The sequence below is a fragment of the Ranitomeya variabilis genome, chromosome 5, assembly GCF_051348905.1.
Source record: "Ranitomeya variabilis isolate aRanVar5 chromosome 5, aRanVar5.hap1, whole genome shotgun sequence".
Classification (NCBI taxonomy): domain Eukaryota; kingdom Metazoa; phylum Chordata; class Amphibia; order Anura; family Dendrobatidae; genus Ranitomeya; species Ranitomeya variabilis.
The window spans coordinates 57780412-57804233 of NC_135236.1; the positions used below are offsets into that span (position 1 = coordinate 57780412).

General features: G+C 54.2%; 2 protein-coding genes across 3 annotated transcripts; one reads left to right on the top strand and one right to left on the bottom strand.

The window, feature by feature from the left end:
- Nucleotides 1-4624: 4624 nt before the first annotated feature.
- Nucleotides 4625-6785, bottom strand: LOC143774836 (uncharacterized). Its single transcript, XM_077262606.1, has 3 exons — nt 6738-6785; nt 6400-6459; nt 4625-6232 (listed from the first exon to the last, which is right to left on the bottom strand). The coding sequence occupies exons 1-3, from the start codon at nt 6783-6785 to the stop codon at nt 4625-4627; spliced, it is 1716 nt and encodes a 571-aa protein (XP_077118721.1).
- Nucleotides 6663-23129, top strand: EIF3G (eukaryotic translation initiation factor 3 subunit G). 2 transcript variants are annotated; one of them, XM_077262064.1, is made up of 10 exons: nt 6663-6803; nt 8998-9089; nt 10974-11062; nt 17465-17524; nt 17708-17812; nt 18181-18373; nt 18547-18654; nt 21470-21603; nt 21904-22010; nt 23036-23129. In XM_077262064.1, the coding sequence occupies exons 1-10, from the start codon at nt 6784-6786 to the stop codon at nt 23049-23051; spliced, it is 924 nt and encodes a 307-aa protein (XP_077118179.1). In that variant the 5' UTR covers nt 6663-6783; the 3' UTR covers nt 23052-23129. The 2 variants fall into 2 exon arrangements, with proteins under 2 accessions (XP_077118179.1, XP_077118178.1); XM_077262063.1 differs by having other exon boundaries at nt 6664-6803; nt 21467-21603.
- The last annotated feature ends 693 nt before the right edge of the window (nt 23130-23822 follow it).

Here is a 23822-nt window from a genome sequence, read left to right on the forward strand (position 1 = left end):
AATTTCTGGGGCACCTTGAATCGAAAATAACTTTATCCGAGAAAGTCTTATCCTCCTTAGAATGGTGGCTAAATAAAGACAACCTAGCGGGGGGTGTCCCTTGGGTAATATCACCATCCCACACGATAACTACGGACGCTAGTCCCCACGGGTGGGGCGCACACATGGGAGATAGATTCTGCCAGGGAACCTGGGATAAGAATGAAGATTTATATTCATCAAACCTAAAAGAATTAAATGCGGTAAACTATGCACTGCGTCAATTTCTCCCACAGCTACGAGGAAGCCACGTCCGAATCTGTTCAGACAACACTACGACAGTGGCGTATTTAAACAAACAAGGCGGCACAAGATCAGACGCTCTAATGTCTTCCGCAAACAGTACCTTAATCCTGGCCGAAAAGCATCTGTTGTCCCTCTCGGCAGTCCACATCAAAGGAGAGGACAATCAACAAGCGGACTTCCTAAGTCGACACACTCTTCATCAAGGAGAATGGTGTCTCAATCCTTACATTTTCCACAAGATAACATTGTTATGGGGCAAACCCCAAATAGACCTGTTCGCTACAAAACAAAACAAACAAGTCCACAAATTCGCATCTCGGTCCCGTGCAGATCACCCGGACATTCTAGATGCTCTTCAAACACCATGGCAATTCAAGCTGGCGTATGCTTTCCCTCCGATAATTCTGCTTCCACAAGTAATACGGAAAATCAGGGAAGAGCAGGCCAGGATAATTACTAATAGCGCCATTCTGGCCCAAGAGACCATGGTTCTCGTGCCTGCGGTCGATGTCGGTGACGGATCCTTGGGTCCTTCCCTCAATCCCAAACCTTCTCTCCCAGGGACCTTTCTTCCACCCTCAGGTGGACAGCCTCCACCTGACGGCCTGGAATTTGAAAGGCAGATATTAAATTCCAGGGGGTTTTCAAAGGGCCTAATTGATACACTCCTGCTTAGCAGGAAACCATCTACAACAAAAATTTACACCAAAGTATGGAAGAAGTTTCTTCAGTTCCATACTAGTTCAAACCCCTCTGAAGTCCCAATAAAATCTGTACTAGAATTTCTGCAGAAAGGGAAAGAGTTAGGTCTGTCAGTTAACACACTAAAGGTCCAGGTGTCCGCTCTGGGTGCCCTCTATGGCCATAATATTGCTGGTAATAAATGGGTATCCCGCTTCATCACGGCCTGTGAACGAGTTACTCCTATCCACATACCTAGAGTAGCTCCGTGGGATCTAAACCTAGTCTTAGACTCTCTAACAGAATCTCCGTTTGAGCCTATAGACACAGCATCTTTAAAACACTTGTCGTTAAAAACAGCCTTCTTAGTAGCCTTAACATCGGCTAGAAGAGTCAGCGACATTCAGGCCTTGTCGATAGATCAACCTTACCTTCTCACATTTCATGACAGACTAATCTTAAAACCGGACCCCCTATACCTTCCTAAGGTAGCAGGGAAGTTCCACAGGTCACAGGAGATACATCTTCCTACTTTCTTTAAAGACCCCTCTACTCCTGAAGAACAAAAATTCCATACTCTAGACGTCAGGAGAGTAGTTTTGCAATATATTGAGAAAACTAGTAGTTGGAGGCAGAGTAGGGCTCTGTTCATATCCTTCCAGGGCAAAAAGAAAGGATATGGAGTCACAAGAGCAACATTATCCAGGTGGATAAGAGACGCTATCCGGTTGGCCTATTCCATGAAAAATGAAGAACCTCCGGAGGGCATCAAAGCACACTCCACCAGAGCCATGGCTTCTTCCTGGGCCGAAAAAGGGAACGTGCCAATCGAAGATATATGTAAGGCTGCAACTTGGTTGGCTCCTTCCACTTTCTATAATCACTACAGGCTCGACCTGTCTTCCGACTCTGACCTACACTTTGGCAGGACTATCCTCAGCACGGTGGTCCCCCCCTAGGTGTTGGTCTCTGGAAATCTCTCCAGTGGGTGCTGTCATGGCGAAGGGTAAATAGCCGGATTACTTACGGTAATGCTCTTTTAATGAGTCCATGACAGCACCCAGTCACATCCCTCCCTAATAAAAGCCAATGTAATTACTTCTATGAAGTTTATATTCTGATGATACATTGTGATGATTGACTAACACTGGCGGTCCTCCGGGTACTCTGAAATTAAACTGAGGAGGAGAGGGGGACCGCCCCCCTTTTATGTCTCTGTAGGTTTCCTGTTCCTTGGGGCGGATCCCTATCTCTCCAGTGGGTGCTGTCATGGACTCATTAAAAGAGCATTACCGTAAGTAATCCGGCTAATTAACCACAAACTGTTAGCCCCAGATTTTACATTTTCACACGGATATTGTTAAAAAAAAAAAAAGCACCAAAATTTGTTCCACAAGTTCTCATGAATGTGGCAATACCCCATATGTGACTGTACAGTACTGTTCAGCCATACGGCAAGACTCGGTAGGGATGGAGCGCATATTTTCCTAGAATAGTTTGCAGGCGCCATATACAGAGCCCCTAATTGCTTCAAGAGCAGAATCCCACCTCGTGACCCCATTTTGGAAATGATACCCCTTTGGGAATACAGATGTAGTGGCAATTTTGACTGGATGGGTGTTATCCAGAAACGAGCAGCAGTGGATGTTGCTGAATATTGCAAACTGACATTGTAGTGACCAGTACGTTGTAGTCACCAGTACATTATGCCCAGCCCGTGCTTCTGGAGACACGCACCCATAAATTAGGCGAGCTTTTATCGCTACAGAAATGCCAAACATGGACGCAATGTGGTTTAGGTACACCGTGGGGCTCAGAAGGGAGGGGGGCATTTGGATTTAGGAGCACAGAATTTGCTGGATTTATTTTGGGTGGTGAGGAGCCATTTCACTTTTCCAAAACCCTTGCGCTACCTCTAACAAGGAAGCCGACTATTTCCTCTGGGTTGAGTTGAAGCTTTTATTGGAAACATTTTACACCCTATAGTTGATGCGTCTTATAGTCTGAAAAGTATGGTAACAGGTGTTGGCAATATGAAAATCACACCAGAAACAAAAATTAGTGAGAAGTTGACTCAATCTTTGCATTGTGTGCGCCACACTAAGCTTTTGAGAACAGAAAGAAAACTGAGTACTTCAGAACCAAAATTGTTGAAAAATATCGACAAGCCCAAGGTTACAAGTCCATCTCCAGAGATCTTGATGTTCATGGTGCCCAACCTAATCAAGAAGTCTAGCTACAGTGCAATGGATTGTAATCTCTCTGGACAGCAGAGAAAAATTGATGAAAGGTTGCTAGGCAGGATAGTCCGAATGGTGGATAAGCAGCGCAAAACAAATTTGAGCTGTCCTGCAAGCTCAAGGTGCATCAGTGTCTGTGCGAACTGTCGATATTTGAATGAAAGGAAACGCAATGGAAGGAGACCCAGGGGGGACTCCACTGCTGACAGACATAAAAAAGCTACACTGCGGTTAGACAAAAATATCTCTAGGAAAACATTTTGTGGACAGATGAGACCAAGATAGAGCCTTTTGGTCAAGCACATCATTCTGTTCACCAAAAATGGAATGAAGCCTACAAAAAAAAAAAAAATACCGTACCTACAGTCAAACATGGTGGAGGTTCAAAGATGCTCTGCTGCCTCTGGTCCTGGGTGCCTTGACTGTGTGCAAGGCATAATGACATCTGAAGATTACCAAAGGATTTGGGGTCGCAATGTAGTGCCCAGAGTCAGAAAGCTGGGTTTACGTCCTAGGTGATGGGTCTCCCAGCAGGACAATGACCCTAAGTATACTTCAAGAAGTCCCCAGAAATGTATGGAAAGAAAGTGCTGGAGAGTTCAGAAATGGCCAGCAACGAGTCTGCATCTAAATCCCACTGAACATCCGTGGAGAGGTCTTACAATTGCTGTTGGTAGAAGACGCCTTAAAATATTAGAGACCTGGAGGAGTTTGTAAGAGGAGAGTCGCCCAAAATCCCAGGTGAGAGGTGCAAGAAGCTTGGCGATGGTTATAGGGAGCAATTGATTGCAGTTACTTATTTCACAGGATGTGCAACCAAATATTAAGCTGAGGCATCCAACAATTTTGTCCGGACAATTTTTGAGGTTTTGTGTGAAATTATGTTCAATCTGCCTTTTTTTCCTCAGTTTTTGTGTTGTTCCTATATACGCTCCTGACCGCAGCAATCTGTCCTTACCTGGAGCCCTGTTCCGGACGCTGTAAAGTATAAGCGGGAGCCATTCACTCTGAGGGTCACAGCACAAATAGACTGATACCCCTTGAGAAAGGCAAGCATATGCCGAAACGTCGGGGATATTCATATAAGTCTACAATTGTGATCATTTTCCTTTTTTTTGAAGACATCCCGCTGTCTGCTGAATTGAGACATAATTAATTAATAAAAATTAACGGTTGAAGATATATGGTGTGCCGGAGTTATCTATAACATATTGGACTCTTTTTCTCCAGAGCACCCCTGCTTAAATATAGTGAGCACCCTTGATTTTTGATTTTTGTTCCTATATACACACATGGAATAAACATTTGTATAACAAAATGTTTGGAATTGTAATACATTTCTGGGAAAAATACTTCATTTTCTAGAACAATTTCAAGGGTGTTAACACTTTGGATGCAGGAAAATGTCTGTTTTTCCTTTATGATGCTCCGGTGTAGCCGCGGCTTCGGCACCGTGCTCCTCTCTGGGTTGATGCTCCGGTGTGGCCGCGGGTTCGGCACCGTGCTCCTCTCTGGGTTGATGCTCCGGTGTGGCCGCGGGTTCGGCACCATGCTCCTCTCTGGGTTGATGCTCCGGTGCGGCTGCGGGCACCGTTCTCTTTGGGTTGATGCTCTGGTGTAGCCGTGGGTTCGGCACTGTGCTCCTCTTTGGGTTGATGCTCTGGTGCGGCTGCGAGTTCAGCACCGTGCTCCTCTTTGGATTGATTCTGCGGTGTAGCCGCGGGTTCGGCACCGTGCTCCTCTCTGGGTTGATGCTCCGGTGCAGCCGCGGGTTCGGCACCGTTCTCCTCTTTGGGTTGATGCTCCGGTGTAGCCGTGGGTTCGGCACCGTTCTCTTTGGGTTGATGTTCCGGTGTAGCCGTGGGTTCGGCACCGTTCTCTCTGGGTTGATGCTCCGGTGTAGCCGCGGGTTTGGCACCGTTCTCCTCTTTGGGTTGATGCTCCAATGTAGCCGCGGGTTCGGCACCATGCTCCTCTCTGGGTTGATGGTCTGGTGTAGCCGCAGGTTCGGCACCGTTCTCCTCTTTGGGTTGATGCTCCGGTGTAGCCGTGGGTTCGGCACCGTTCTCTTTGGGTTGATGTTCCGGTGTAGCCGTGGGTTCGGCACCGTTCTCTTTGGTTTGATGGTCCGGTGTAGCCGCGGGTTCGGCACCGTTCTCTCTGGGTTGATGCTCCGGTGTAGCCGCGGGTTCGGCACCGTTCTCTCTGGGTTGATGCTCCGGTGTAGCCGCGGGTTCGGCACCGTTCTCCTCTCTGGGTTGACGGTCCGGTGTAGCCGCGGGTTCAGCACCGTGCTCCTCTCTGGGTTGATGCTCCGATGTAGCCGCGGGTTTGGCACCGTTCTCCTCTTTGGGTTGATGCTCCAATGTAGCCGCGGGTTCGGCACCATGCTCCTCTCTGGGTTGATGGTCTGGTGTAGCCGCAGGTTCGGCACCGTTCTCCTCTTTGGGTTGATGGTCCGTTGTAGCCGCGGGTTCGGCACCGTTCTCTCTGGGTTGATGCTCCGGTGTAGCCGCGGGTTCGGCACCGTTCTCTCTGGGTTGATGCTCCGGTGTAGCTGCGGGTTCGGCACCGTTCTCCTCTCTGGGTTGATGGTCCGGTGTAGCTGCGGGTTCAGCACCGTGCTCCTGTCTGGGTTGATGCTCCGATGTAGCCGCGGGTTTGGCACCGTTCTCCTCTTTGGGTTGATGCTCCAATGTAGCCGCGGGTTCGGCACCGTGCTCCTCTCTGGGTTGATGGTCCGGTGTAGCCGCGGGTTCGGCACCGTTCTCCTCTTTGGGTTGATGCTCCAATGTAGCCGCGGGTTCAGCACCGTGCTCCTTACGTACAACGGGTTGATGCTCAAGTGAAGCTGCGGGTTCGGCACCGTGCTCCTCTTTGGGTTGATGGTCCGGTGTAGCCGCGGGTTCAGCACCGTGCTCCTCTCTGGGTGGTTCAGCACCGTGCTCCTCTCTGGGTTGATGGTCCGAGTGTAGCCGCGGGTTCAGCACCGTGCTCCTCTCTGGGGTGACGGTTCTGGCGCCACGCTACTGAGGCGGGTTCGTCACCGCTGATATTCCGCACTCCCGTCTGGTTCCATTGGATTACGATGCGTCGCAGCCGGGGAATGTTCCTACATGATATTACGCCACTTTCTGGGGCCACATTGTGATGAACTGAAGACGGCACAACACGTTCCTTATTGTCTTCTCACCATGGAGACGGCGGTCACCACGTTTGTAACAAATGTACTAGGCAGCAGGAAATGGCTGCTCTGCAGGGGCAGGAAGACCCCAGGTAGTCACAAATGTACTTAAAGGGGCAGCACCAGCTCATAAATTCACGGCTATAAGAATATTTTTAGAATACATGTCAGTCTCAATATATCTGCCCCAGAGGATAGTATAATGGATATAGGAAGGACTACAATTCCCAGCATTCTCACCGCTTACCACATAACACGTGACCTCTCCAGTCCTCCACGAACAGAGAGAACGTTACCTAGAGCGGCACCGGACGTTTGCGCCTGCCTGTACAGTGCGGCTCTGCTACGTCTCTCTCTTTAACTTCCGGGGCCGCCATAAAGGCAGACAGAGCCATGCCGACCGGAGACTACGAGTGAGTAACGGGGAGCGGCGAGAGCTGGGCAGAGAGAGGGCGACGTGACCTGCGGGGAAACAAGGGGGCAAAGGCGGAAACATAAGAGAGGAGACGGGGTGTCAGCCTGCGACTACCGGGCTACAGAGCCGCACATAGGAAGCGACAACTTACCGACATCTGATATGTGGGAGCTAAGGAGACTGTCTCCAATCCTGTATTATCCCCCAGAGCTGCACTCACTATTCTGCTGGTGCAGTCACTGTGTGCATACATTACATTACTGATCCTGAGTTACATCCTGTATTATACCCCAGAGCTGCACTCACTATTCTGCTGGTGCAGTCACTGTGTACATACATTACATTACTGATCCTGAGTTACATCCCGCATTATACCCCAGAGCTGCACTCACTATTCTGCTGGTGCAGTCACTGTGTACATACATTACATTACTGATCCTGAGTTACATCCCGCATTATACTCCAGAGCTGCACTCACTATTCTGCTGGTGCAGTCACTGTGTACATACATTACATTACTGATCCTGAGTTACATCCTGCATTATACTCCAGAGCTGCACTCACTATTCTGCTGGTGCAGTCACTGTGTACATACATTACTGATCCTGAGTTACATCCTGTATTATACTCCAGAGCTGCACTCACTATACTGCTGGTGCAGTCACTGTGTACATACATTACATTAGTGATCCTGAGTTACATCCTATATTATACCCCAGAGCTGCACTCACTATTCTGCTGGTGCAGTCACTGTGTACATATATTACTGATCCTGAGTTACACCCTGTATTATACCCCAGAGCTGCACTCACTATTCTGCTGGTGCAGTCACTGTGTACATACATTACATTACTGATCCTGAGTTACATCCTGTATTATACCCCAGAGCTGCACTCACTATTCTGCTGGTGCAGTCACTGTGTACATACATTACATTACTGATCCTGAGTTACCTCCTGTATTATACTCCAGAGCTGCACTCACTATTCTGCTGGTGCAGTCACTGTGTACATACATTACATTACTGATCCTGAGTTACATCCTGTATTATACCCCAGAGCTGCACTCACTATTCTGCTGGTGCAGTCACTGTGTACATACATTACATTACTGATCCTGAGTTACATCCTGCATTATACTCCAGAGCTGCACTCACTATTCTGCTGGTGCAGTCACTGTGTACATACATTACTGATCCTGAGTTACATCCTGTATTATACTCCAGAGCTGCACTCACTATTCTGCTGGTGCAGTCACTGTGTACATACATTACATTACTGATCCGGAGTTACATCCTACATTATACTCCAGAGCTGCACTCACTATTCTGCTGGTGCAGTCACTGTGTACATACATTACTGATCCTGAGTTACATCCTGTATTATACTCCAGAGCTGCACTCACTATACTGCTGGTGCAGTCACTGTGTACATACATTACATTAGTGATCCTGAGTTACATCCTATATTATACCCCAGAGCTGCACTCACTATTCTGCTGGTGCAGTCACTGTGTACATACATTACATTACTGATCCTGAGTTACATCCTGTATTATACCCCAGAGCTGCACTCACTATTCTGCTGGTGCAGTCACTGTGTACATACATTACATTACTGATCCTGAGTTACATCCTGTATTATACCCCAGAGCTGCACTCGCTATTCTGCTGGTGCAGTCACAGTGTACATACATTACATTACTGATCCGGAGTTACATCCTGTATTATACCCCAGAGCTGCACTCACTATTCTGCTGGTGCAGTCACTGTGTACATACATTACATTACTGATCCTGAGTTACCTCCTGTATTATACCCCAGAGCTGCACTCACTATTCTGCTGGTGCAGTCACTGTGTACATACATTACATTACTGATCCTGAGTTACATCCTGTATTATACCCCAGAGCTGCACTCGCTATTCTGCTGGTGCAGTCACTGTGTACATACATTACATTACTGATCCTGAGTTACCTCCTGTATTATACCCCAGAGCTGCACTCACTATTCTGCTGGTGCAGTCACTGTGTACATACATTACATTACTGATCCTGAGTTACATCCTGTATTATACCCCAGAGCTGCACTCACTATTCTGCTGGTGCAGTCACTGTGTACATACATTACTGATCAGCTAGACTGTGGGGTCTGACGCATGGACTCTGTGTCACTCGCTCTTATCCTGTTACAGCTCCAAGCCCAGCTGGGCCGACCAGGTGGAGGAAGAAGGTGAAGATGTGGAGCCTTTGAGTCCGGTAGTCGAGAAGGTTCCTGAACAGGACTGTGAGTGTAACCATAATGACACAGACCTCGGTGTTAATGCCGGCCCAGTGCATCATGGGAAGTAGTGTTAATATGAGGTCGGGGTCACTCCTGGGAGCAGGTGATCAGGAGGTTTATCAGTGGCTGCTCTGTAACTCCACCTTGGTCCCTGGTAGTTTGGGGCAAAGAAGCGGTTATTGGTGGCTTGTTTGATAGTCTAGGGCAGAGAAGGGGTTAATGTTAGAATTCATTGTTGACTAGGGTGAGAAAGGGTTAATGTCAGGATACCTGACAGGCAAGGTGGATGGGTTAATAGCACTATATCCAGCGGCCTAGCGGGATGTGGTTAATGTTAGGATCCCAGTTGGACTTGGGGGTTGAAGTTAATGTCACGATCCCTGGTGATCTAGGGAACGGGTCAATATTAGGAATCCTGGTGGGCTAATAAAAAAAGGGGTTAATGTCAGGATCCCTGGCGGATTAGTGCCATGTGGTAGATGTCAGGATCCCTGGTAGACTAGGGGCACAGGGTAAATGTCAGGATCTCTGGTTGACTAGGGGCACAGGGTAAATGTCAGGATCCCTAGCAGACTAGGGGCACGGGGTAGATGTTAGGATCCGTGGCAGACTAGGGGCACGGGGTAGATCTCAGGATCCCTGGCAGACTAGGGGCACGGGGTAGATGTTAGGATCCGTGGCAGACTAGGGGCACTGGGTAGATGTCAGGATTCCTGGCAGACTAGGGGCACGGGGTAGATCTCAGGATCCCTGGCAGACTAGGGGCACTGGGTAGATCTCAGGATCCCTGGCAGACTAGGGGCACGGGGTAGATCTCAGGATCCCTGGCAGACTAGGGGCACGGGGTAGATGTTAGGATCCCTGGCAGACTAGGGGCACGGGGTAGATGTTAGGATCCGTGGCAGACTAGGGGCACTGGGTAGATGTCAGGATTCCTGGCAGACTAGGGGCACGGGGTAGATCTCAGGATCCCTGGCAGACTAGGGGCACTGGGTAGATCTCAGGATCCCTGGCAGACTAGGGGCACGGGGTAGATGTCAGGATCCCTGGCAGACTAGGGGCACGGGGTAGATCTCAGGATCCCTGGCAGACTAGGGGCACGGGGTAGATGTCAGGATTCCTGGCAGACTAGGGGCACGGGGTAGATCTCAGGATCCCTGGCAGACTAGGGGCACGGGGTAGATGTCGGGATCCCTGGCAGACTAGGGGCACGGGGTAGATCTCAGGATCCCTGGCAGACTAGGGGCACGGGGTAGATGTCAGGATCCCTGGCAGACTAGGGGCACGGGGTAGATGTCAGGATCCCTGGCAGACTAGGGGCACGGGGTAGATGTCAGGATCCCTGGCAGACTAGGGGTAAGGGGTAGATGTCAGGATATCGGTTTCCTCAGTGGTCTAGGACAGCACAGTTGTGTAAGAGGTTATCCGGTGTCTGTGTTGTTTTTTGTTTTTTTTTTTATCTCCAGAGCTGCCAGTGTCGCCTACACACACTCCTCATTGACTATAGTGGGGCGTCAGGGTTGTGTCCTGGTGTCTGGCCGGTCCAGTAGCTCCACCATAGATGCTGCCTTATTTATTAGGGGGACCCCACGCCTTCAGATGGGGGTAGCAGGATATAATTTAGACATGTGCCAGTAGGGGGCGCTCCCCACTGGTCTTTTGGATGTGCGCTCAGACTTGTTGTATTGTAAACACTATGGCGTCTTCTCTCCAGCCAATCATCCCCGTCACACATGGACTATGGGAGGTGCTCATTATTACACTTGGGGCAGCAGCTTGTGCTCCACAGCTGAACTCTTACATCCATTGTAGCCAAGTGCCTACTGCCTGGCCTAATAGCACCCCCCTCAGGCGCAGCTCTGCAGTGTAACCTGTGATCCTCCACAGATGTCCTGGACACCCCGCGAGAGGTCGTCAATGGAAACATAAAGACCATCACCGAGTACAAGCTGGATGGAGACGACAAGAAGATTAAGGTGGGTGCCACCCGTTATCTGCTCCATGTACTAAGGAGACGGGAGGAGACGAGCCTCGCACAGCAGAGATGGGTGTGTGTACGGTGCAGATGTGCTGAGGTGGGCGGGAGATGATCAGCTGCGCACAGCAGAGATGGGTGTGTGTCCAGAGCAGATGTGCTGAGGTGGACAGGAGATGATCAGCTGTGCACAGCAGAGATGTGTGTGTCCGGTGCAGATGTGCTGAGATGGGCGGAAGGTTATCAGCTGTGTACAGCAGAGATGTGTGTGTGTCCGGTGCAGATGTGCTGAGATGGGCGGAAGGTTATCAGCTGTGTACAGCAGAGATGGGTCTGTGTCTGGTGGAGATGTGCTGAGGTGGGCGGAAGGTTATCAGCTGCGCACAGCAGAGATGGGTGTGTGTCCGGTGCAGATGCGCTGAGGTGGGAGGGAGGTGGTCTACTACGTACAGCAGAGATGGGTGTGTGTCCGATGCAAATGTGCTGAGGTGGGAGGGAGATGATCAGCTGCGCACAGCAGAGATGGGTGTGTGTCTGGTGCAGATGTGCTGAGGTGGACGGGCGGTGATCAGATGCGCACAGCAGAGATGGGTGTGTGTCCGGTGCAGATGTGCTGAGGTGGACGGGCGGTGATCAGCTGTGCTCAGCAGAGATGGGTGTGTGTCCGATGCTGAGGTGGGAGGGAGGTGATCAGCTGTGTACAGCAGAGATGGGTGTGTGTCCGGTGGAGATGTGCTGAGGTGGGAGGGAGGTGAGCAGCTGCGCACAGCAGGGATGGGTGTGTCCGGTGCAGATGTGTTGAGGGAGGAGGTCAGCTACGTACAGCAGAGATGGGTGTGTGTCCGGTGCAGATGTGCTGAGGAGGGAGGTGGTCAGCTACGTACAGCAGAGATGGGTGTGTGTCCGGTGCAGATGTGCTGAGGAGGGAGGTGGTCAGCTACGTACAGCAGAGATGGGTGTGTGTCCGGTGCAGATTTGCTGAGGAGGGAGGTGGTCAGCTACGTACAGCAGAGATGGGTGTGTGTCCGGTGGAGATGTGCTGAGGTGGGAGGGAGGTGGTCAGCTACGTACAGTAGAGATGGGTGTGTGTCCGGTGCAGATGTGCTGAGGTGGGAGGGAGTAGATCAGCTGCGCTCAGCAGAGATGGGTGTGTGTCCGGTGCAGATGTGCTGAGGTGGGAGGGAGTAGATCAGCTGCGCTCAGCAGAGATGGGTGTGTGTCCGGTGCAGATGTGCTGAGGTGGGAGGGAGGTGGTCAGCTACGTACAGTAGAGATGGGTGTGTGTCCGGTGCAGATGTGCTGAGGTGGGAGGGAGTAGATCAGCTGCGCTCAGCAGAGATGGGTGTGTGTCTGGTGCAGATGTGCTGAGGTGGGAGGGAGTAGATCAGCTGCGCTCAGCAGAGATGGGTGTGTGTCCGGTGCAGATGTGCTGAGGTGGGAGGGAGTAGATCAGCTGCGCTCAGCAGAGATGGGTGTGTGTCCGGTGCAGATGTGCTGAGGTGGGAGGGAGGTGGTCAGCTACGTACAGTAGAGATGGGTGTGTGTCCGGTGCAGATGTGCTGAGGTGGGAGGGAGTAGATCAGCTGCGCTCAGCAGAGATGGGTGTGTGTCCGGTGGAGATGTGCTGAGGTGGGAGGGAGGTGATCAGCTGCGCTCAGCAGAGATGGGTGTGTGTCCGGTGCAGATGTGCTGAGGTGGACGGAAGGTGATCAGCTGTGCACAGCAGAGATGGGTGTGTGTCCGATGCTGAGGTGGGAGGGAGGTGATCAGCTGTGTACAGCAGAGATGGGTGTGTGTCCGGTGGAGATGTGCCGAGGTGGGAGGGAGGTGATCAGCTGCACACAGCAGAGATGGGTGTGTGTCCGGTGGAGATGTGCTGAGGTGGGAGGGAGGTGAGCAGCTGCGCACAGCAGGGATGGGTGTGTGTCCGGTGCAGATGTGTTGAGGGAGGTGGTCAGCTACGTACAGCAGAGATGGGTGTGTGTCCGGTGCAGATGTGCTGAGGAGGGAGGTGGTCAGCTACGTACAGCAGAGATGGGTGTGTGTCCGGTGCAGATGTGCTGAGGAGGGAGGTGGTCAGCTACGTACAGCAGAGATGGGTGTGTGTCCGGTGCAGATTTGCTGAGGAGGGAGGTGATCAGCTACGTACAGCAGAGATGGGTGTGTGTCCGGTGGAGATGTGCTGAGGTGGGAGGGAGGTGGTCAGCTACGTACAGCAGAGATGGGTGTGTGTCCGGTGCAGATGTGCTGAGGTGGGAGGGAGTAGATCAGCTGCGCTCAGCAGAGATGGGTGTGTGTCCGGTGGAGATGTGCTGAGGTGGGAGGGAGGTGGTCAGCTACGTACAGCAGAGATGGGTGTGTGTCCGGTGCAGATGTGCTGAGGAGGGAGGTGGTCAGCTACGTACAGCAGAGATGGGTGTGTGTCCGGTGCAGATGTGCTGAGGAGGGAGGTGGTCAGCTACGTACAGCAGAGATGGGTGTGTGTCCGGTGCAGATTTGCTGAGGAGGGAGGTGATCAGCTACGTACAGCAGAGATGGGTGTGTGTCCGGTGGAGATGTGCTGAGGTGGGAGGGAGGTGGTCAGCTACGTACAGCAGAGATGGGTGTGTGTCCGGTGCAGATGTGCTGAGGTGGGAGGGAGTAGATCAGCTGCGCACAGCAGAGATGGGTGTGTGTCCGGTGCAGATGTGCCGAGGTGGGAGGGAGGTGAGCAGCTGCGCACAGCAGGGATGGGTGTGTGTCCGGTGCAGATGTGCTGAGGTGGGAGGGAGGTGAGCAGCTGCGCACAGCAGGGATGGGTGTGTGTCCGGTGCAGATGTGTTGAGGGAGGAGGTCAGCTACGTACAGCAGAGATGGGTGTGTGTCCGGTGCAGATGTGCTGAGGAGGGAGGTGGTCAGCTACGTACAGCAGAGATGGATGTGTGTCCGGTGCAGATGTGCTGAGGAGGGAGGTGGTCAGCTACGTACAGCAGAGATGGGTGTGTGTCCGGTGCAAATTTGCTGAGGAGGGAGGTGGTCAGCTACGTACAGCAGAGATGGGTGTGTGTCCGGTGCAGATGTGCTGAGGAGGGAGGTGGTCAGCTACGTACAGCAGAGATGGGTGTGTGTCCGGTGCAGATTTGCTGAGGAGGGAGGTGGTCAGCTACGTACAGTAGAGATGGGTGTGTGTCCGGTGCTGAGGTGGGAGGGAGTAGATCAGCTGCGCTCAGCAGAGATGGGTGTGTGTCCGGTGGAGATGTGCTGAGGTGGGAGGGAGGTGGTCAGCTACGTACAGCAGAGATGGGTGTGTGTCCGGTGCAGATGTGCCGAGGTGGGAGGGAGGTGATCAGCTGCACACAGCAGAGATGGGTGTGTGTCCGGTGCAGATGTGCTGAGGTGGGAGGGAGGTGAGCAGCTGCGCACAGCAGGGATGGGTGTGTGTTCGGTGCAGATGTGTTGAGGAGGGAGGAGGTCAGCTACGTACAGCAGAGATGGGTGTGTGTCCGGTGCAGATGTGCTGAGGTGGGAGGGAGGTGATCAGCTGCGCACAGCAGAGATGGGTGTGTGTCCGGTGGAGATGTGCTGAGGTGGGAGGGAGGTGGTCAGCTACGTACAGCAGAGATGGGTGTGTGTCCGGTGCAGATGTGCTGAGGTGGGAGGGAGGTGATCAGCTGCGCACAGCAGAGATGGGTGTGTGTCCGGTGGAGATGTGCTGAGGTGGGAGGGAGGTGATCAGCTGCGCACAGCAGAGGTGGGTGTGTGTCCGGTGCAGATGTGCTGAGGTGGGAGGGAGGTGAGCAGCTGCGCACAGCAGGGATGGGTGTGTGTCCGGTGCAGATGTGTTGAGGAGGGAGGAGGTCAGCTACGTACAGCAGAGATGGGTGTGTGTCCGGTGCAGATGTGCTGAGGTGGGAGGGAGGTGATCAGCTGCGCACAGCAGAGATGGGTGTGTGTCCGGTGCAGATGTGCTGAGGTGGGAGGGAGGTGATCAGCTATGTACAGCAGAGATGGGTGTGTGTCCGGTGCAGATGTGCTGAGGTGGGAGGGAGTAGATCAGCTGCGCACAGCAGAGATGGGTGTGTGTCCGGTGCAGATGTGCTGAGGTGGGAGGGAGGTGATCAGCTAAGTACAGCAGAGATGGGTGTGTGTCCGGTGCAGATGTGCTGAGGTGGGAGGGAGGTGATCAGCTGCGCACAGCAGAGATGGGTGTGTGTCCGGTGGAGATGTGCTGAGGTGGGAGGGAGGTGATCAGCTGCGCACAGCAGAGGTGGGTGTGTGTCCGGTGCAGATGTGCTGAGGTGGGAGGGAGGTGAGCAGCTGCGCACAGCAGGGATGGGTGTGTGTCCGGTGCAGATGTGTTGAGGAGGGAGGAGGTCAGCTACGTACAGCAGAGATGGGTGTGTGTCCGGTGCAGATGTGCTGAGGTGGGAGGGAGGTGATCAGCTGCGCACAGCAGAGATGGGTGTGTGTCCGGTGCAGATGTGCTGAGGTGGGAGGGAGGTGATCAGCTATGTACAGCAGAGATGGGTGTGTGTCCGGTGCAGATGTGCTGAGGTGGGAGGGAGTAGATCAGCTGCGCACAGCAGAGATGGGTGTGTGTCCGGTGCAGATGTGCTGAGGTGGGAGGGAGGTGATCAGCTATGTACAGCAGAGATGGGTGTGTGTCCGGTGCAGATGTGCTGAGGTGGGAGGGAGGTGATCAGCTGCGCACAGCAGAGATGGGTGTGTGTCCGGTGCAGATGTGCTGAGGTGGGAGGGAGGTGATCAGCTGCGCCCACAGAGGTGGGTGTGTGTCCGGTGGAGATGTGCTGAGGTGGGAGGGAGGTGGTCAGCTACGCACAGCAGAGATGGGTGTGTGTCCAGTGCAGATGTGCTGAGGTGGGAGGGAGGTGGTCAGCTACGCACAGCAGAGATGGGTGTGTGTCCGGTGCAGATGGGCTGAGGTGGGAGGGAGGTGGTCAGCTACGCACAGCAGAGATGGGTGTGTGTCCGGTGCTGAGGTGGTTAGTACAGAAGTAAGAAGCTGTGACCCCTCTTGACCCTCGTCATGTTGAGAGGAGAGATGTATATACAGAGGGGGGTCACAAATGTAAAATACATCTACAGGCAAGTGTGGATTCATCCTCGGCAGCCACTAGAGGGCGCAGCGTCACCTCACTAGAACGTTTCCCCGGCTGCAGCTGCTGTCCCTAATTGTGGCCGCACGAAAACTCCTTCCACCCAGTATCTGCACTCCATGGAGCTGTGCCGGGGCTCGTTTTTAGCTGCCATTTTTGGGGTACATATTGCATTTTTACTAACTTTTTTATTGAATTTTCTGGGAGAAGCGCAGCAACCAAAAGAAAAATATATGGCAGTTCTGGAGATTTTTTTTATTATTATTTCTTTGCATAATTTTCTAAATGGGTTGTTTAATTTTATATTTTTATAGATCGGATTTTTACAGCGTTACCGCTCTTGCTTTTTTTATTGATTTTTAGGGTAAGTTCACACAGGACTTTTTTGCTGCGTATTTTTGCTGCGTTTTTTTATGCTAATTTTCAGATGCTTTTTACAGTACCAGCAAAGCCTATGAGATTTCAGAAATCTCATGCACACACATTGGTTTTTTGTTTGATCAGTATTTTGTGGTTTGCTGCGTTTTTTTGATATAGAGCATGTCACTTCTTTCAGCGTTTTTGCTGCATTTTTTCACCCATTGACTTGAATGGGTGTTGAAAAAAATGCAGCAAAAACGCAGGTATCATTATTTGCTGCGTTTTTGCTGCTGAAAATCCAAGGACATTAGCCTGGAAAAAGAGAAAAAAAAAACCGCACCTATAAGCAGCTGAAAATTAGCATAAAAATACGCAGCAAAAAAGTCCTGTGTGAACTTACCCATAAGGTGTAAAAAGGATGATTGAAACTTTTTTTTCTAACTTTTTTAGAAACTTTTTTTTGTTCATTTTTTACTTCTTTTTTTTTTCTTTTATAGTCCTGCTCTTTTGCCGCATGCTGAAATAATATCGATCACCTTAGAAACCTGGGGTTATAGAAATAGTGGTGACTGGCGCCTTTAGTAAACGCTCGGCTGCCATGGCACACTATCTGCAGTTTCATCGTGGGGGACAATGCGTGACGGAACGGTCAGGCATCACGATCACTCGATTTCAATGCCCGTGGTCAGACAGCAGCGATCAGAGATGGCTCCGATCGCTGCTGTTAGAGGCAGGTGTCGGCTGTGTAACTCAGCCAGCACCCGCCATAAAGAGAGGTGCGATGGGTCTGCTCGGCGGGGACCTTCACTGATGTCTTGGGTTCCTTACCTCTTATTCCGGGCGCTATAAAACCAGGGTGTCTATCCATATGAACACTTTGGGGGACGACACCCCACGTGTCACATACAATACGGATCTTGATGTCTGCTTTTTTTTTTTTCTTTCAGATTATTCGCACCTTCAAAATTGAAACCCGTAAAGCATCCAAAGTGGTGGCACGCAGGAAGGTGAGTGCAGGGAGGACATAAAGGCCTAGAACCCTATATAAAGGGGTATGCTGGGTACTGATCTTATGGGGTCCTGAGAATGAGGAAGGGGCTGCACTCATGTAGCCGTTCACTGTTCCTCCGAGCCCCGGACTGTGCAGGCAAACCCTTTTATTCTCCTTTCCTTTTTCTTTTTGTGTTCAGAATTGGAAGAAGTTTGGAAACTCCGAATTCGACCCACCAGGACCAAATGTTGCCACCACCACCGTCAGCGATGACGTCCTAATGACCTTCATCACCAATAAAGAGGTGAGAAGAGTGACCCTAATTCTCCCTCACCGGGGCAGATTGGGGAAACCAGGTTAGAACTCCTATCTTGGATGATGACGACCGCCACCACCATGATGTCCATGTTGACCACTGCAGGATGTGGCATGTTGAGGAGAGTGAGGTTCTTCCCTTCCTAGTTATGAAGACATCACCAGTATCTTGGAATAAGTTCTGGGACGTGCAGTCTGAGCTTTGTTCAGAGGTTGACCCTTTATAATGTCACATTCTGCCCATTTTCCAAGCTTTGAATGGTCCAGGCCCTGTACTCGTGTGGCCCGGGGTCCTGTACCCTTGTGCACAAATGTGAGGTTTAGGCTGACGCTGCGCTATGTCTTTTGCCTTTCCAGGATCTCAACAATCAGGAGGAGGAAGACCCAATGAACAAGCTGAAGGGGCAGAAAATCGTCTCTTGTAGAATTTGCAAAGGAGACCATTGGACCACAAGATGTCCCTATAAAGACACGCTGGGTCCCATGCAGAAGGAACTGGCCGAGCAGCTGGGTCTGTCCACCGCAGACAAGGAGAAAGTGCCGGGGGCTGGTACGTACTGTGCGCAGGTCATGACCCCAGATGAGGAGGACCCTAAAGAGGAAATGTCGGATTACACGGTGCCCACTGCCATCTGCTGTCATTGCCCCATGGACGGGGGATTGTCTTCTGGGGCACATCACTAGGAATTCTACGCTTTACTCTGTTCTTGCCTTTTTCCACAGAACCAGAACCAGCACAGGCTCCAGTGAGCAAGACAGGAAAGTACGTTCCACCCAGTCTGAGAGATGGAGCAACCCGGAGAGGAGAGTCCATGCAGCCCAACCGCAGAGGTACAGATATTATCGGCGGGATATGGCCGTCGTATTTGTCCTCCTGGCATCGGAATTACTCACGATCCTGACGAGCACCCTGCCTACACTAACTCACAACGCTGGCTACCTTAACCATCCCCTTGCAACACTGCCTCCCCGGGCCCGCGTGAGCCTGCCTCCCCGGGCCCGCGTGAGCCTGCCTCCCCGGGCCCGCGTGAGCCTGCCTCCCCGGGCCCGCGTGAGCCTGCCTCCCCGGGCCCGCGTGAGCCTGCCTCCCCGGGCCCGCGTGAGCCTGCCTCCCCGGGCCCGCGTGAGCCTGCCTCCCCGGGCCCGCGTGAGCCTGCCTCCCCGGGCCCGCGTGAGCCTGCCTCCCCGGGCCCGCGTGAGCCTGCCTCCCCGGGCCCGCGTGAGCCTGCCTCCCCGGGCCCGCGTGAGCCTGCCTCCCCGGGCCCGCGTGAGCCTGCCTCCCCGGGCCCGCGTGAGCCTGCCTCCCCGGGCCCGCGTGAGCCTGCCTCCCCGGGCCCGCGTGAGCCTGCCTCCCCGGGCCCGCGTGAGCCTGCCTCCCCGGGCCCGCGTGAGCCTGCCTCCCCGGGCCCGCGTGAGCCTGCCTCCCCGGGCCCGCGTGAGCCTGCCTCCCCGGGCCCGCGTGAGCCTGCCTCCCCGGGCCCGCGTGAGCCTGCCTCCCCGGGCCCGCGTGAGCCTGCCTCCCCGGGCCCGCGTGAGCCTGCCTCCCCGGGCCCGCGTGAGCCTGCCTCCCCGGGCCCGCGTGAGCCTGCCTCCCCGGGCCCGCGTGAGCCTGCCTCCCCGGGCCCGCGTGAGCCTGCCTCCCCGGGCCCGCGTGAGCCTGCCTCCCCGGGCCCGCGTGAGCCTGCCTCCCCGGGCCCGCGTGAGCCTGCCTCCCCGGGCCCGCGTGAGCCTGCCTCCCCGGGCCCGCGTGAGCCTGCCTCCCCGGGCCCGCGTGAGCCTGCCTCCCCGGGCCCGCGTGAGCCTGCCTCCCCGGGCCCGCGTGAGCCTGCCTCCCCGGGCCCGCGTGAGCCTGCCTCCCCGGGCCCGCGTGAGCCTGCCTCCCCGGGCCCGCGTGAGCCTGCCTCCCCGGGCCCGCGTGAGCCTGCCTCCCCGGGCCCGCGTGAGCCTGCCTCCCCGGGCCCGCGTGAGCCTGCCTCCCCGGGCCCGCGTGAGCCTGCCTCCCCGGGCCCGCGTGAGCCTGCCTCCCCGGGCCCGCGTGAGCCTGCCTCCCCGGGCCCGCGTGAGCCTGCCTCCCCGGGCCCGCGTGAGCCTGCCTCCCCGGGCCCGCGTGAGCCTGCCTCCCCGGGCCCGCGTGAGCCTGCCTCCCCGGGCCCGCGTGAGCCTGCCTCCCCGGGCCCGCGTGAGCCTGCCTCCCCGGGCCCGCGTGAGCCTGCCTCCCCGGGCCCGCGTGAGCCTGCCTCCCCGGGCCCGCGTGAGCCTGCCTCCCCGGGCCCGCGTGAGCCTGCCTCCCCGGGCCCGCGTGAGCCTGCCTCCCCGGGCCCGCGTGAGCCTGCCTCCCCGGGCCCGCGTGAGCCTGCCTCCCCGGGCCCGCGTGAGCCTGCCTCCCCGGGCCCGCGTGAGCCTGCCTCCCCGGGCCCGCGTGAGCCTGCCTCCCCGGGCCCGCGTGAGCCTGCCTCCCCGGGCCCGCGTGAGCCTGCCTCCCCGGGCCCGCGTGAGCCTGCCTCCCCGGGCCCGCGTGAGCCTGCCTCCCCGGGCCCGCGTGAGCCTGCCTCCCCGGGCCCGCGTGAGCCTGCCTCCCCGGGCCCGCGTGAGCCTGCCTCCCCGGGCCCGCGTGAGCCTGCCTCCCCGGGCCCGCGTGAGCCTGCCTCCCCGGGCCCGCGTGAGCCTGCCTCCCCGGGCCCGCGTGAGCCTGCCTCCCCGGGCCCGCGTGAGCCTGCCTCCCCGGGCCCGCGTGAGCCTGCCTCCCCGGGCCCGCGTGAGCCTGCCTCCCCGGGCCCGCGTGAGCCTGCCTCCCCGGGCCCGCGTGAGCCTGCCTCCCCGGGCCCGCGTGAGCCTGCCTCCCCGGGCCCGCGTGAGCCTGCCTCCCCGGGCCCGCGTGAGCCTGCCTCCCCGGGCCCGCGTGAGCCTGCCTCCCCGGGCCCGCGTGAGCCTGCCTCCCCGGGCCCGCGTGAGCCTGCCTCCCCGGGCCCGCGTGAGCCTGCCTCCCCGGGCCCGCGTGAGCCTGCCTCCCCGGGCCCGCGTGAGCCTGCCTCCCCGGGCCCGCGTGAGCCTGCCTCCCCGGGCCCGCGTGAGCCTGCCTCCCCGGGCCCGCGTGAGCCTGCCTCCCCGGGCCCGCGTGAGCCTGCCTCCCCGGGCCCGCGTGAGCCTGCCTCCCCGGGCCCGCGTGAGCCTGCCTCCCCGGGCCCGCGTGAGCCTGCCTCCCCGGGCCCGCGTGAGCCTGCCTCCCCGGGCCCGCGTGAGCCTGCCTCCCCGGGCCCGCGTGAGCCTGCCTCCCCGGGCCCGCGTGAGCCTGCCTCCCCGGGCCCGCGTGAGCCTGCCTCCCCGGGCCCGCGTGAGCCTGCCTCCCCGGGCCCGCGTGAGCCTGCCTCCCCGGGCCCGCGGCCATATTTCCTTTCTTCATACATTGCTCTGTGTACAAGACCTTGAAGACATGAGGGTGGCCATGGAGAACTGTGTTATTAGGACCTTAAGTCTTAGAAAATGGGAGGATAGTACAGTTACTACTCCCCCTTAGACAAGTGTTGGCAGACTGGGCCTGGCATTCATGTAATGAAGATATGGGGGCCCAGTATAAATAAGGGTCCGGACCTGCTCTCTATGGGGTTGAGGTGACTTCCCTGGATGTCCATGTTCTTTTTTGTAGCAGATGACAACGCTACTATCCGTGTGACCAACTTATCTGAAGACACCCGGGAGACCGACCTCCAGGAGCTCTTCAGGCCTTTTGGATCCATCTCTCGCATCTATCTGGCTAAGGACAAAACCACCGGACAGTCAAAGGTAAACCATCCTATATCCAATTGATACATCTAAAGGTTAACAATCTTCCTGATCGCTGGGACCCCCACCGATCCGAAAGAATTGGAGGGGACGCTTGGGTCGTGTATTGGATGGGGGAGATGATGCTAGCTGTACAAAACCGATACTGTGTTATTCATAGTGCAGGACCCGAGGAGGTGAATCCGTGTCATACAGCGCCCCCCTCAGGCCTGTAGTAGGAACAGCAGTGACGGTTTCAGATATTGCACCTCATTACTTTTTTTTCCTACATAACTGGTGTCTCCCATTCTTCCCCTTCAGGGTTTTGCCTTCATCAGTTTCCACCGCAGAGAGGACGCAGCCCGCGCCATCGCTGGCGTTTCTGGCTTTGGTTACGACCATCTAATTCTCAACGTGGAATGGGCCAAGTAAGTCTGACCACAAGGTTTCCTTTTCTGCCATTTTCTTAGGTTTATCAGATTTTTTGCTCCATTAAAGAAGTCACAGATATTCTCGCATACCGGTTTTGCACAACATTTTGAGACTTTTTTTGTTGTTGCTAATCCGATATATCAAACGCGGTGCGACAGATTCGGTCCATAATACGGCCACAAGCAAAACAAAACGGACCTCGGATATTCCCCTCATGGTAAAGTGTTCTCGGCCGGAATTAGCCTTCAATGAGACTCGGTTATTATCTTAGTAAGGGATGAAAAAATGCAGATTAAATATGGAGTCTGGGACTCGCCTATCACAAAGGGACTGCGGTCTCTTCCATCGTTTCCACTCCTGGGGCCTCTTCCATGCCTTTGGAGGGAACATCCTGAGTAGTCAGAGGCAGACCGGCTCCTATGGATGTTCTTGCTATGATTGTTAGGTGAACCAAAAAGGAAAAAAATATCCAAAAAGCAAAATTAGAGAAGACGTGTAAAGATTTATACATTTCTTCTCGTAATTTCTCTTTTTGGGTATTTTTTTCTTTTTTTGATTTTTCTAAAATGTAAATGGAACTCCCTTTATATGTTATGCCCTGCTTTTGGGTTATATGAGTGTTAGGTGTCGGAGCTCTTTGGATGGCGCTATATGGAAATTTGCCACCTGGTTGTAGAAGAGAAGCACAAGCATGGCTGCCTTGGCGAACGTGCTGGGATAAGGTGTTGCGTCAGCATGCTCGGTGCTGACTATGTTTGAGTTCCCACGGCTGCATGTCTCGTGGCTGTTCGACAGACGCAACACATGTGGGGAATAGCTAGCAGCGGCTGGGACTCAAACATATTATTCAAGCACACCGAAGTCACTCAGTGAGCACACCGAAGTCACTCAGTCAACACACGAGCATGCTCAGATAACACCTTATCCCAGCACGCTCGCTCATCACTAATAGTTAACACTAACATTACTTTTTTAAAAAAAATAGTAATTAACTTTCTTCATCTTTCTTCTTAACCCGCAGACCGTCAACCAACTGAGCGAAAATCGGCACATGCTGTTAGAAGACGGGACGCTTTTTCTTATGTCGCTTGATGGTAATAAATCAGTTGAACACCGAGGAGTCTCTGCTGTTTCTTGTAGCGCAGCGCCTTGTACCCGCAGCGCCTTGTACCCGCAGCTCCTTGTACCCGCAGCTCCTTGCACCCGCAGCTCCTTGCACCCGCAGCTCCTTGCACCCGCAGCTCCTTGCACCCGCAGCTCCTTGCACCCGCAGCGCCTTGTACCCGCAGCGCCTTGTACCCGCAGCTCCTACCCTGGAATTTAGCGATGCACAGCAACCATGCTAATCGCCGATCCTTCCTGTTCTATTCATATTTTATTATTCAGAGTGGCTTAACACATCAACCATGTTGGCAAATGGCTGACTACTGACAAAGGAGGGGGAGGACCCCCCCGGGCTATAGAATAAAGGGGCAACATCAATGTTAATGCTTGTGCCGTAAAAAGCTATTTTCAACTTTAACCCCTTTACCCCCGAAGGTGGTCTGCACGTTAATGACCAGGCCAATTTTTACAATTCTGACCACTGTCCCTTTATGAGGTTATAACTCTGGAACGATTCAACAGATCCCGGTGATTCTGAGATTGTTTTTTTGTGACATATTGTACTTCATGATAGTGGTAAAAATTCTTCGGTATGACTTGCGTTTATTTGTGGGGAAAAAAAACGGAAATTTGTCAAATTTTGCAATTTTCGAACTTTGAATTTTCATGCCCTTAAATCACAGAGATATGTCACACAAAATACT